The following is a 13,915-nucleotide window of genomic DNA, read 5'->3' on the forward strand; positions in this document are numbered from 1 at the left end:
ATAGAAGTTTGGCCCCAGATTTAATTTTACAAAACAACGAAGATTAAAATAAACACCTGGGATTACTTCCTCATAAAAGTGGACCCTTCAGCTGAAAAAGAAACAGAGCAGGGACCCCCAACCACATGTTAAATTGAGTTAAATTGGACCTACTTTAATGTGTAGGGCCTAAAGAGCCACATATAAATGTCCCTTTGTCTGATGCATACAAAACTGAACTATAAAAATAAAAATTATAGACAGAGTTATAAATTAATAGTTAGCCTGTCATCAGTGCTGTGTACTGTAAATGCTTGTTTTTGTTTTTCCTCTTAGGCTGTTTTATCTTTGCTAATATGTTGGATTCATCTTTATGTGTATTTTCAGACATATTTCATTTTTGAAAAATAATAATAATAATATTTTTGTGGCCACCCTGAATTAACCCCCTGTTGAAGATTCATGCATCATATCATGTGTTTACATTTACAGCTGAGTAGCCAAAGAACAATATTTACTGTAAATGTGAGTGTATAGGTTCTTAAGTGCTTTTACCTTCTTGGCTCTATCTCTGTAGTTTCAAGGAGTATTAAGTTAACAGTTGGTCAGCATGTTGATATATTGTTTTTAATTTTATTGATATATCATATTTATTGAGATATATGCCCATCGGGTCATATTAAGGCATTTTACATGGCATCAAAATAGAATTAACATTTAAAAAGTACTGAAATAAATTGCTTTTAATACTCTCACACACACTGGACTCCTGTCAGCACACCGCATATTAACTAAATAGTTGGCCTTTTTGATTTGCTAACTCTACAAATAGGCCTAAAAAAAGTTTGGTAAATGGAAAACTAAACTGCTGAAAGGCCACGCTAAACTCTGCCCTAACAGGTTGTACTTCGGGACATACGGTAGGAATTTCCCTGGTACAGACAATAAGTGAGTTTTCTGCTTTCCCACTAAGTCAGTGTTGTCCATTTTAGCCCATTCACAACCCAAATAAGCTCCAAACACACACACAAAAAGTAGCTGGATTTCTACTTTTTAAAGAGCACATAAATCAGTAGCAACATTTTTTTTAAAATTATGACACCTTATTATGTCTTATTTTTATGTCCACCTTGACGGATGAAGAATCTTAAGGCAGAAACCACATAATAATGAAAATGAGAATAAATGATCTTACCAGACTTTTTTTTTCAACAAAATAATGTAAGATTATTTATTTTTCGTGAATGCTTTACTCATATAATTGACTAAAGTGATGGTTTAAAACACACTGCATATATATTTTGAATTGTATGTTGAAAACCTCCTAAGTTAATAACCTGCACACATAATCAATACAATGCATTATAAGATGATTTGTACCATTAAAAAATCAAATCAGAACAGTAAATCTGTATTAATTTTCCAGTGACACAGATCATGTATTTGAAAAACTCCTGTGTAAAAGCTAGAAATCTTTCACATGATAGTTTGACAAGTAACAACGATTTGAACACAAATTATGTTCTTCAACAATATGATTAATAGACTGAAACGTGCCTTGTGCTTTCTCCTTGCCTCACAGTCAACCGTGCTTGTTTAAAAAGGGGCGTGGCTTTCCTGCAGTCCATGTCAGGTGATGTGAAACAGTGATTGGCTCAAAAACATCTCATCAAGTAAGTCTGTGCATTTGGGTGGATTTGACAGTGAGGGGCGTCAAAGTGGGGGGGGGGGGGCTGATTACCCAGTGGGGGGTGGGGGCTCAAAAAACCTGGCATGAAAAGTTTTGTTTTCTTTACAGTTTACTATTTTAAGTAATTCCTACCATAACTAAACTAATATTGGCCAAATAAATGAGTAAAGAATATTAGTTTCTTTATTTAAAAAAAATATTGAAAACCCTTTTAGGCCCCTCTCACCTCTTAAAAGCACAAACTGGTTTGAGTGAGTGACTGGTTATGCTGCTGAAGAACCATTGACTGTTACTTTTTTCCCCAAAAAAGGAAGATCACAGTTCCAAAAAAGAGACGAAAGAACTGACAGGGAAAGAAGGCATACTGACTTAAAACAAAAACAAAAAAAACCCAACCAAAAATCCCAAAATACATGAGATCAAGAGAGGAAAGGCGGGGGGCCCACAGAGACCGCCTCTGCATAGGGCCCCTGCACACGGCATCATAGATCTAGACATCGTAGAGAAGTTACAGCCATCGGAATAGAAAAAGGATCCGAACCGATTAAGAGATGTTGTTATTTGCCACGTGGAGGCTGTAGTGATGATGGCTGACTCTGTAGAAAATCCGCTCCAGTAAGGACCATCTGGTACCAGGTGTGATGTACCCGTTGGTGACCCCCCACACAGCGGAAGCCCAAACGCATGTAGAGCTTGTGAGCTGCTGGCGTGTACGCTGTGGTTCCCAGGAAAACAGAGGAGTATTTGCGAGTGACAGCAAACTCCAGCAACTTCTGTCCCAGCGCAATGCCGACTCCATGTCTACGACAGCTCTGGTCAACAGACATCCGCCGCAACTCCACAGCACCTTCTGACTTCTGCTGTCCGTCTGCTGCCACCACACCCACCACCTCGCCCTCGAGCACTGCCACCCACATACAGGAATCTGGTGGTTTCATGTAATACCCTTCGATGTCTGCCATGTCTGTGCCCATGGCCCGCTCCAGGTAACCATGGATCACGCGTCTGCTGTAGAAGTAGCCGCCCACACAGAATAATAACAGGGAGGAGTACTATCATCCACCAACATGCGGTTATGACATAACATACAAGTGTCATAGCAGTGTAGAGCAGGAGACTCTCAGGATGATGTCTCAAGCCTCTAAAGGCAGTATCTGTTACCATCTCCATCAGCCCGTCATTAAAGATCCGATGAACTTCCGTTTTGTCTGCAGGTTCAAACTCACGCACAACTAGAGTTTGAGGTCTGTTTTGTGCTTTTAGTCCTTTGACATGTTTTTGGACATCTTTTCTCTGTACTTTTTCCGCCATATCTAGCTTAAAAAAATGTGATCAAATCCCGAAGACGCAGAGACTGGAGACTTTTTGTTGCTGTCTGTTACGCACAAGTTTCTCTATATAGTACAGATAGCAGGCCTATGGTGCCCCACAGGTTTTACAGATGTTTTTAGAGAATCCCTACAGACGAAAGAACCCAGTCCAGCTGTGGTGTGATACAGACCTTGAGGCAACAATCTCCAATGTGGCAAGTCTCCAACTCCTCCAACTACTGTAGTATAAACTGCAAGAAAGTCCACTCAGGCCGGTTGGGAGGGTAGTTGATGGGTCAAACAAAATCTGAGCATTAACCCAAAAGGCTGCTGCTTATGTCCCATGCGAAACCAAATGTCAGTGGAGTTCCTGTAAAGACCAGGTACTCTAGTTCTATATGTGCAGAGTGCTAATGCCATAGGGGGAAGACACGTAAAGGGCTTAAAAAGAGGTTTTACAGGCTCCCGAAGTTTTTCTGGCTGATAGCCAATAGTCATAGTCATAGTTGTGTCAAGGTATAGTTTTAGAACTAGTACGGGCAACACAAAGATTCAGAAAATGACAGGCCCCAGGGCGAGAGGCCACAGTATGAGCTTTGTGGCATGTTGATGCTCTCTTTTTGGTTAAAAAAAATAGCACTGCAGCTAAAATGGTAAGGGTAGAACAACAAAATGGGTGTAGGTATGTTGCATTTTATGAAGTGTTTGGCTCATAATCAAACAGTTAATGGCTGTTTTTTATTGAAAAGGATTCTCAGTAAGTAGTTACTTAATGCTTTCAGGTAAAATGGTGCAAGTTTTTTTTTTGTGAAACCAGCATGATTTTATCAATCAATCAATCAAATCTTTATTTGTATGGCACTTTTCATACAAAGAGTAACACAAAGTGTTACTCTTTGTAACACTTTTAGATTACCAGGTGCCATAAAATCACAAATTTCAGCCGGTTTTGGGTTTTGGAAACCATGTTTTCTTTTAAAAAAAATTTTTTTTTAAAAACTTAAAAAAAAACTTTGGGTGATTATTTTTCCTACAGAGGTAAATAACAATAATAATGATAATGATAACAATATAATAATAATAATGATGATGATAACAATACTAATAATGATAACAATACTAATCAGTCCTAGTAATTCTAAGATTGATTTAAAAAGTTATAATAAATAATATAGAAGTTTGGCCCCAGATTTAATTTTCCAAAATAACGAAGATTAAAATAAACACCTGGGATTACTTCCTCATAAAAGTGGACCCCTCAGCTGAAAAAGAAACAGAGCAGGGACCCCCAACCACATGTTAAATTGAGTTAAATTGGGCCTACTTTAATGTGTAGGGCCTAAAGAGCCACATATAAATGTCCCTTTGTCTGATGCATACAAAACTGAGCTATAAAAATAAAAAATTATAGACAGAGTTATAAATTAAGGATTCATGAGTAATAGTTAGCCTGTCATCAGTGCTGTGTACTGTAAATGCTTGTTTTTGTTTTTCCTCTTATGGATAGGCTGTTTTATCTTTGCTAATATGTTGGATTCATCTTTATGTGTATTTTCAGACATATTTCATTTTTGAATAATAATAATAATAATATTTTTGTGGCCACCCTGAATTAACCCCCTGTTGAAGACCCATGCATCATATCATGTGTTTACATTTACAGCTGAGTAGTCAAAGAACAGTATTTACTGTAAATGTGAGTGTATAGGTTCTTAAGTGCTTTTACCTTCTTGGCTCTATCTCTGTAGTTTCAAGGAGTATTAAGTTAACAGTTGGTCAACATGTTGATATATTGTTTTTAATTTTATTGATATATCATATTTATTGAGATATATATGCCCATCGGGTCATATTAAGGCATTTTACATGGCATCAAAATAGAATTAACATTTAAAAAGTACTGAAATAAATTGCTTTTAATACTCCCAGACACACTGGACTCCTGTCAGCACACTGCATATTAACTTAAATAGTTGGCCCTTTTGATTTGCTAACTCTACAAATAGGCCTAAAAAAGTTTGGTAAATGGAAAACTTCCTGGAAAAATTGTATTTTGTGGTTATGGTTCAAAGAAGCCACAGCTGGTGTGAGTCAGAGGTAAACTGCTGAAAGGCCACGCTAAACTCTGCCCTAACAGGTTGCACTTCAGGACATACGGTAGGAATTTCCCTGGTACAGACAATAAGTGAGTTTTCTGCTTTCCCACTAAGTCAGTGTTGTCCATTTTAGCCCATTCACAACCCAAATAAGCTCCAAACACACACACAAAAAAATAATATTGTAGCTGGATTTCTACTTTTAAAGAGCACATAAATCAGTAGCAACATTTTTTTTTTAATTATGACACCTTATTATGTCTTATTTTTATGTCCACCTTGACGGATGAAGAATCTTAAGGCAGAAACCACATAATAATGAAAATGAGAATAAATGATCCTACCAGACTTTTTTTTTTTTCAACAAAAAATAATGTAAGATTATTTATTTTTCATGAATGCTTTACTCAGATAATTGACTAAAGTGATGGTTTAAAACACACACTGCATATATATTTTGAATTGTATGTTGAAAACCTCCTAAGTTAATAACCTGCACACATAATCAATACAGTGCATTATAAGATGATTGTACCATTAAAAAATCAAATCAGAACAGTAAATCTGTATTAATTTTCCATTGACACAGATCATGTGTTTGAAAAACTCCTGTGTAAAAGCTAGAAATCTTTCACATGATAGTTTGACAAGTAACAACGATTTGAACACAAATTATGTTCTTCAACAATATGATTAATAGACTGAAACGTGCCTTGTGCTTTCTCCTTGCCTCACAGTCAACCGTGCTTGTTTAAAAAGGGGCGTGGCTTTCCTGCAGTCCATGTCAGGTGATGTGAAACAGTGATTGGCTCAAAAACATCTCATCAAGTAAGTCTGTGCATTTGGGTGGATTTGACAGTGAGGGGCGTCAAAGTGGGGGGGGGGGGGGGGGGGGGGGGGCTGATTACCCAGTGGGGGGTGGGGGCTCAAAAAACCTGGCATGAAAAGTTTTGTTTTCTTTACAGTTTACTATTTTAAGTAATTCCTACCATAACTAAACTAATATTGGTCAAATAAATGAGTAAAGAATATTAGTTTCTTTATTTAAAAAAAAAAATTGAAAACCCTTTTAGGCCCCTCTCACCTCTTAAAAGCACAAACTGGTTTGAGTGAGTGACTGGTTATGCTGCTGAAGAACCATTGACTGTTACTTTTTTTCCCCAAAAAAGGGAGATCACAGTTCCAAAAAAGAGACGAAAGAACTGACAGGGAAAGAAGACACACTGACTTAAAACAAAAACAAAAAAAACCCAACCAAAAATCCCAAAATACATGAGATCAAGAGAGGAAAGGCGGGGGGCCCACAGAGACCGCCTCTGCATAGGGCCCCTGCACACGGCATCATAGATCTAGACATCGTAGAGAAGTTACAGCCAATCGGAATAGAAAAAGGATCCGAACCGATTAAGAGATGTTATTATTTGCCACGTGGAGGCTGTAGTGATGATGGCTGACTCTGTAGAAAATCCGCTCCAGTAAGGACCATCTGGTACCAGGTGTGATGTACCCGTTGGTGACCCCCACACAGCGGAAGCCCAAACGCATGTAGAGCTTGTGAGCTGCTGGCGTGTACGCTGTGGTTCCCAGGAAAACAGAGGAGTATTTGTGAGTGACAGCAAACTCCAGCAACTTCTGTCCCAGCGCAATGCCGACTCCATGTCTACGACAGCTCTGGTCAACAGACATCCGCCGCAACTCCACAGCACCTTCTGACTTCTGCTGTCCGTCTGCTGCCACCACACCCACCACCTCGCCCTCGAGCACTGCCACCCACATACAGGAATCTGGTGGTTTCATGTAATACCCTTCGATGTCTGCCATGTCTGTGCCCATGGCCCGCTCCAGGTAACCATGGATCACGCGTCTGCTGTAGAAGTAGCGCCCACACAGAATAATAACAGGGAGGAGTACTATCATCCACCAACATGCGGTTATGACATAACATACAAGTGTCATAGCAGTGTAGAGCAGGAGACTCTCAGGATGATGTCTCAGCCTCTAAAGGCAGTATCTGTTACCATCTCCATCAGCCCGTCATTAAAGATCCGATGAACTTCCGTTTTGTCTGCAGGTTCAAACTCACGCACAACTAGAGTTTGAGGTCTGTTTTGTGCTTTTAGTCCTTTGCCATGTTTTTGGACATCTTTTCTCTGTACTTTTTCCGCCATATCTAGCTTAAAAAAATGTGATCAAATCCCGAAGACGCAGAGACTGGAGACTTTTTGTTGCTGTCTGTTACGCACAAGTTTCTCTATATAGTACAGATAGCAGGCCTATGGTGCCCCACAGGTTTTACAGATGTTTTTAGAGAATCCCTACAGACGAAAGAACCCAGTCCAGCTGTGGTGTGATACAGACCTTGAGGCAACAGTCTCCAATGTGGCAAGTCTCCAACTCCTCCAACTACTGTAGTATAAACTGCAAGAAAGTCCGCTCAGGCCGGTTGGGAGGGTAGTTGATGGGTCAAACAAAATCTGAGCATTAACCCAAAAGCCTGCTGCTTATGTCCCATGCAAAACCAAATGTCAGTGGAGTTCCTGTAAAGACCAGGTACTCTAGTTCTGTATGTGCAGAGTGCTAATGTCATAGGGGGAAGACAGGTAAAGGGCTTAAAAAGAGGTTTTACAGGTTCCTCAAGTATTTTAGCCGGATAGCCAATAGTCATAGTCATAGTTGTGTCAAGGTATAGTTTTAGAACTAGTACAGGCAACACAAAGATTCAGAAAATGACAGGCCCCAGGGCGAGAGGCCACAGTATGAGCTTTGTGGCATGGTGATGCTCTCTTTTTGGTTAAAAAAAAAATAACACTGCAGCTAAAATGGTAAGGGTAGAACAACAAAATGGGTGTAGGTATGTTGCATTTTATGAAGTGTTTGGCTCATAATCAAACAGTTAATGACTGTTTTTTATTGGAAAGGATTCTCAGTAAGTAGTTACTTAATGCTTTCAGGTAAAATGGTGCAGGTTTTTTTTGTGTGAAACCAGCATGATTTTAGATTACCAGGTGCCATAAAATCACAAGTTATGTTTTTTGTGCCACTTTGTCACATTACAGACATTTTTAGTATTTTTTTAAAAATTATTTTTAATATTAAAGATAGACTAATGAAGTAAGACATCCCTTGAAGACAATACAGCACGAAAGAAATGGCCAGTAAAAGAGCTGGGAAAGCTTGGCAGAAAAGTTTGACGATCTTTTTTAATGAGTAGCCACAGGTTACATTAATGATTTATTTAATTTATTACTAAACTGATAAATCGATATTATCACTTAAACAAACATAACTGTCCCATTTTGTCTGAACATGTCATCAAAGTGAGGTAGGGGTTTTCCATGTGCTTGAAAGTCAACATTTTCTGAAGTGGTTTACATGGCAACATATTTTCTTTATTGAAATATAGGAGAGATCCTTAACAAAAGTAACACTTAAGGTAGTATTCAGAGTTTTAGGTGGTTTACTGGGTAATCTACTGTTAGGTGTTGCAAATCACCTAACTTCATCTTATTGCACAACACTGAATTGCAGTGAATTACATACATGGGCTGCCATGTATAAAGAAACCTCAGTACATACAATTCTTAGCTATTTAAATAGTGTTATTGTCAGATTAATATATTTATACATTGTGTTGTTATGTTAAACATAGATTTAGATGACAAATTTATGTAGATTATTTAGGTGATTGCAGTAGGATTCATAGGTAATAGCCTGTTTGACAGATTTTTTTTAATTAGGCCAATTTATCTTTGCTATTTTTTGATGCATGTCAATTTGCATCTTCATATTTAATCATTTTCATTATTTTATGTATTTTATTTATGAAAAAAAAAAAAGGAATCTAAAATATTATCACAATAATTTGGCAGCGATGGCACAGTGGTGTAGTGGTAGTACTGTTGACTCACAGTACTACCACTACACCATTAATGTTAAAAATGTAGCGTTCAAAAGAACATATCTCAACAGTGGCTGAAGTAAGACAAAATAAAGAGAATAAATAAAACTTACACTCGGTTTCTTCCATGCACTCGGCGCCTGCATCAGTACAGTTCAAGTCGCATCTGGATGACATATTTACTGTCCCCAGTCGATTATTCCCAGGAGTCTGTTTTTTCTGACGACTTTTCTTCTGAGGCCGTTTGGTCTAATGACTGATTTTTCTGAAGTCTGACCGTGTTTTCTCTGAAGTCTGACCGTGTTTTCTCTGAGACCTGATGGTGTTTTTTACTGAGACCTGATGCCTTTTCATCTAAGGTCTGACTCTGAACCCTGAAACCTGAGGATGTCCTAATATGGACACCGTACAGGAGAGTCATAGGTTTTGAACCAGGTTGGGGTGGGGTTTGGACCTTGGACTGGGGTAACCTTTCTGTGTGGAGTTTGCATTTTCTCCCGGTGTCAGCGTGGGTTCTCTCCAGGTTCTTCCCACATTACAAAGACATAAAGGTGACTGGTGACTCTAAATTGGCTGTAAGTGTGAATGTGAGCTAATAACTGAATGAACAATTTGGCGGCCCCCCTGCAGTAACTTTAAGGGGGTCGCTGACCCCTGTTGAAGACCAGTGACTTATGCTATTTTTTGCCACTCTGTCATATTGTGGACATTGCAACGGACTCCACAATGGCAGTGACCACCCAGCAGGACAATGCACCATGCCACATCTCAAAAACTGCTCAAGGCCTTGACCTGGCCTCCAGAGTCCTCAGATCCCAGTCAATCAGGGGGGTGTCCTGGGTCATTTGAGTCCTGTGGGTTCACTTCACCTGTCAGTAGGTTTTGATGCTGTGCCTTATTGATATAAACCATGATTGTTGGGTGACATGCATGCAAGCACGCGTGCACACACACACACACACACACACATTTTATACAATATGGCACCAAGGAAACAGGCAGTAAAAGAACAGGGAAAACAAGAATTTGTGGACAATCTTTTTTAATGGTTAAAGTACATTGATGGTTGAATAAATTAATGACTGAGGAATGAAGTAAAAGGTTAATTTCCTGACTTCACCTCATGTTCATTTATTTAAGATTCACAGGACTGTCTGGGCTGAGATTTTGCTTTTATAAGTCTGATCAAACTGCTTGCAACTGAAACAGCCTGCAGAGGGAGACAGTCTCCTTTACATGGGTGCTTTCTGTTTTCTGACTCTCACACTGAACACCCGAAACAAAAGAAACTTCCAGAAGCCAGCAGTACAAGTATATGTACATGTATGTCTTGCCATAATAGATTGGGTGAGGTAAACAAACCAAAAATGTAAAGGTTTTCTTATTAAGGCTATTTTAATTATTTATTGATTGAGTGCAAGTTAAAAAACAAGGGGCCATTTTTATTCTGTAGGTAGTGGGCAGATATTAGATAAGTCATCCCAAAAAATAATATATGATTAATATTACAAAGACTTATCATCTGTGTGCCATTTTCTTGGAAAACTTAAATGTATAGCTATATTGATAATTAACCCTCTGAAACCTGGAGCAACATCGGTTTTCTTGTGCTGCTATCAAATGCCTTTCACAAGTATTTTATACCTTTGAACCCAGAGCAAAAAACACGGGAAAAAGGCATTGAGTAACTCCGTTAAAAAAGGGGCAAAAAGCAGATTTTCAGGAAATGTTCTTGTATTCTTATTAATGTCTTGCTAATTTTGGGGCAATTTCGTCTTCCGTCGCTCATTGCCTACTTACCGTGTTTTGGAAAGAAATCAAGCCTATTTACTGAAATTTTAAGGGGTTAATGGCCCAATCAAAAGTTGTAAAATCTTATTAAAATAGTTTTAAACTGTCACAATTTTTAATTTGACTTACGTATTGCTGACTGGTCTATAATGAGAGCCGTCTTTGGTGCCATTTGTTTATCAGAGGAAAGTCACTTTTTCAGGCATTTTTTTAGTGAATTTATTCAAAGGGAGAAGAAACCTGATTTCTCTTTTGCCAGTTTCCTCAGATTTAACATTTGTGTCACGAAACAACAACTTTTTTAAACTTAACGAAATCGTGTTAAAATGACGTGAAGTCAAAAGTTATTTCTGGTGTTTGAGGCGACCCTCGGGACTCCCTGAAGGAGCCTCGCGGGGGGAGCAGTGATTGTACTCCGGCCATTCATGTCTTGGAGGGGAGGAGTTAGCGGAGCCTGAGAGGGGTCAGAACAAAATGTGTGTCCCCGACTAGGGCAACATTATTTCCGCCCTGGTCCGGTGCCGTCCTGAGTGTCTTTTAAATGGACTCTAACACGAGTCGAAGCTGATATCGTTGTGACTGACAGGTCTGCTCTCCGCCGCTCGCTCCTCACCGTCTGAACCTACGCAGAGGATGGATGGAAACGTTTCACCGGCTGCTGTCTTCTCCGTAGTCCTGATCACCGTCGTGTTGTCATCCTCAGCTGCTTTCCTGGAGCCTTACGACCTTTTATATGACAATGCCGTGCAGGCGTTTTACAACAACGACTACACAAACGTGGTGCGCTACATGGAGGCAGCGCTCAGCAGCTACGCAGAGGTCCGACGCACTAAGGTCCGGTGCCGGCTGAGGTGCCAGGACCAGCATCCTTTTGATGGGACGTTCTCGGAGCTGCGCTTCCCAGACGTGGTGCTTCGGAGAGCGGCGTGTATGAACACATGCATCGAGGAGAAACTTGGCACTCAGTCTTTGCACAAAGTCAGCGAGGATGTGGTGCAGGACTTCAACAGGAGGATCCCCTACAACTATCTGCAGCTGGCGTATCAGAAGGTAGGGGGAGGGGGTCTGCATGTGGAGTTACACCGCAATCTGGCTCTGAATGAGCTCTACTGTTGTCCACTCCACGGGGAATTATTTATCTCGCTGCTTCACATTACCTACAGTCTTCATCAGCTGTTGCTGCTGCCCAGCAACGTGATGCAGAGTGATGAGAGGTCAGCTTCACGAGCAGAAAACAACTGCTGCTCATGGGAATTCAATTTAGTTTCCACTTTACTAGAACACTGTGGTATTTGTGCATATAAAATTGGGCATGTATGCACGTGCCAGTGCCTCACCTCTGTGCAAAATAACCACATACATGAGCCACACAGCGTACATAACCACTGAAAGTTGAGAACATTCTGGAAAAATCAGCACTCGCTGCAGGAGTAAAGCCCAGCCAATGTTGTTTTTTAGATCTCAATATTAATATTGAAGAGTTTTTAAGAAATGTATTATTTATTTTTTCCAAATAACATTATGCAAAGCAAAAAAACAGGATGTTTTACAGTTGAACATTGCAAGTTTTTTTGTGCAAAACTAAGTAGTAGAAATACAACAACAAAATTAAAAAAAAAAAGAAGCTGTGCAGGTGAGATTTAAGAAAACCACTTGGAACTGACAAAGAATGTCATCTTTGAAAGCACAATAATTAAATACAAAAGTCATGTAATCAAGCAGTGTAATCAAACAAGCCAGCAAAGGGTCAGTAAGCAAACATAAAATAAGCAATGTAAATCAACCAAAAACACAAGGGGTGTGAATTGTGAGTCGTGTGAATGAGCAAGTTTGTGTGTAAAAGCACAATACATTTTAATTTCAATATTGAGAGTAAAGTTTAAACAGAGAGGAAAAAATATAAATTGGCAAAATAAGTATAGAATTAGGATAAAAAAAAAAACCACGAATATACTACATCTATCTGAATCAGATACATATGTGTGATAAGCCAATACTGACCAATAATAGTAGACTGCTGATATCAGTCAGACTGTGCAGAAACCTGAATAACAAGGTTTGTATGATAGTTCTTTAAAAGTTAATATTATGCAAGCATGACGTTTTCAGTCCCAACAGCAGCAGTATGCAACAGTGTGATGTAACGTGCACTACATGCGTTTCTCTTTCCATGTATCTCACACACACACACACACACACACACACACACACGATTATTATGTTGTTGACATTAGATTGAGTTACAGGTAGATCAAGGCTCAGCAGCCCGATCACAGCAGGTTGACTCTTCAGATGTCTGTGCACTTGCTTCAGTCCTTTGTTGACAGCCGCGCTTTGGTTTTTATGGCTCCTCTGTGTGCAGTGTTATTTTTGAGCAAATGTTTGTGTATTTTCTGTTTTGGCAGCTCTCTTCTCTCTTCTGCTTCATCCGCAGTTGTAGCCACAAGCTTGCTAGATGAGAGTGCATCACTCACGGTTCACTTAAAAGTGTAGTCAGGTTGTAGATTCAGTGCGTTTTTGCATTTTTTCATCACTTTTTACACATTAGAATTCTTTGTTGTTTGCAATACATTCATGCAAATTTCCAGAGCATTTCCCATGAGGTCCATCTTTCGGCTTGGACGATGTTGAGTGCTAGGCGTGGGAACAATCCAAGAGACAGATAAAACAGGAGAGCTGGGAACAAAGTGTAATTGCTGATTCAGACTCTGTGGGACTCTGTGCTATATTGGTCCCCCGGGAGCAAGTCGTCTGTCAAATATTTGCAATTATTCTCCCACTCGATGGATTTTCTTATTCAAAACTCCTTATATAGAAAGAGTTGGAAACCTCCCCTTTTATGAAATGATCTATTCATTCAGGTTTAATGTGGGAGAAACTGTAAAGAGAACATCCTTATTGTCTCCCAACCTCCTTTTATGCTGTCTATTATTGTGGACTTCCGGCAGATGAAAAGAGTGGAACTTGAGCTTTGCAAACAGTTCATCATGCAGGCAGACAATAAGATGCATTATGACAACAATGGTGCAATGATTCCTGCAGGGGAGTTGTCTTTCTGCTTCTGTCCTTCAGCAGCACCTTTAAGATCAAATTCAGGACACTTTAGGGGGCTGATAGTCGCAGTTTCAGTGGCTTGTGTGACTATCACACA

At 39.5% G+C, this 13,915-nt stretch overlaps 2 protein-coding genes and 1 pseudogene across 2 annotated transcripts in view; 1 reads left to right on the plus strand and 2 right to left on the minus strand.

Annotated features, from left to right (window-relative positions):
• Positions 1-2,213: 2,213 nt before the first annotated feature.
• Positions 2,214-2,980, minus strand: LOC121966486 (annotated as a pseudogene).
• A 3,499-nt stretch (positions 2,981-6,479) lies between these two features.
• On the minus strand, positions 6,480-7,243 carry LOC121966475 (N-acetylaspartate synthetase-like). Its single transcript, XM_042516567.1, is given in 2 exon segments — positions 6,480-7,069; positions 7,072-7,243. Coding segments are annotated over 2 exon segments (762 nt in total).
• Positions 7,244-10,017: 2,774 nt separating this feature from the next.
• The window catches only part of p3h2 (prolyl 3-hydroxylase 2), a 74,293-nt gene continuing 70,395 nt past the window's right edge, over positions 10,018-13,915 (plus strand). The window contains exon 1 of the mRNA XM_042516497.1: positions 10,018-11,814. Within this exon, the coding sequence (XP_042372431.1) occupies positions 11,398-11,814 (417 nt within the window). The 5' untranslated portion in view covers positions 10,018-11,397. The remainder of the gene's footprint in view (positions 11,815-13,915) is intronic.

The sequence above is a fragment of the Plectropomus leopardus genome, chromosome 3, assembly GCF_008729295.1.
Source record: "Plectropomus leopardus isolate mb chromosome 3, YSFRI_Pleo_2.0, whole genome shotgun sequence".
Lineage (NCBI taxonomy): Eukaryota > Metazoa > Chordata > Actinopteri > Perciformes > Serranidae > Plectropomus > Plectropomus leopardus.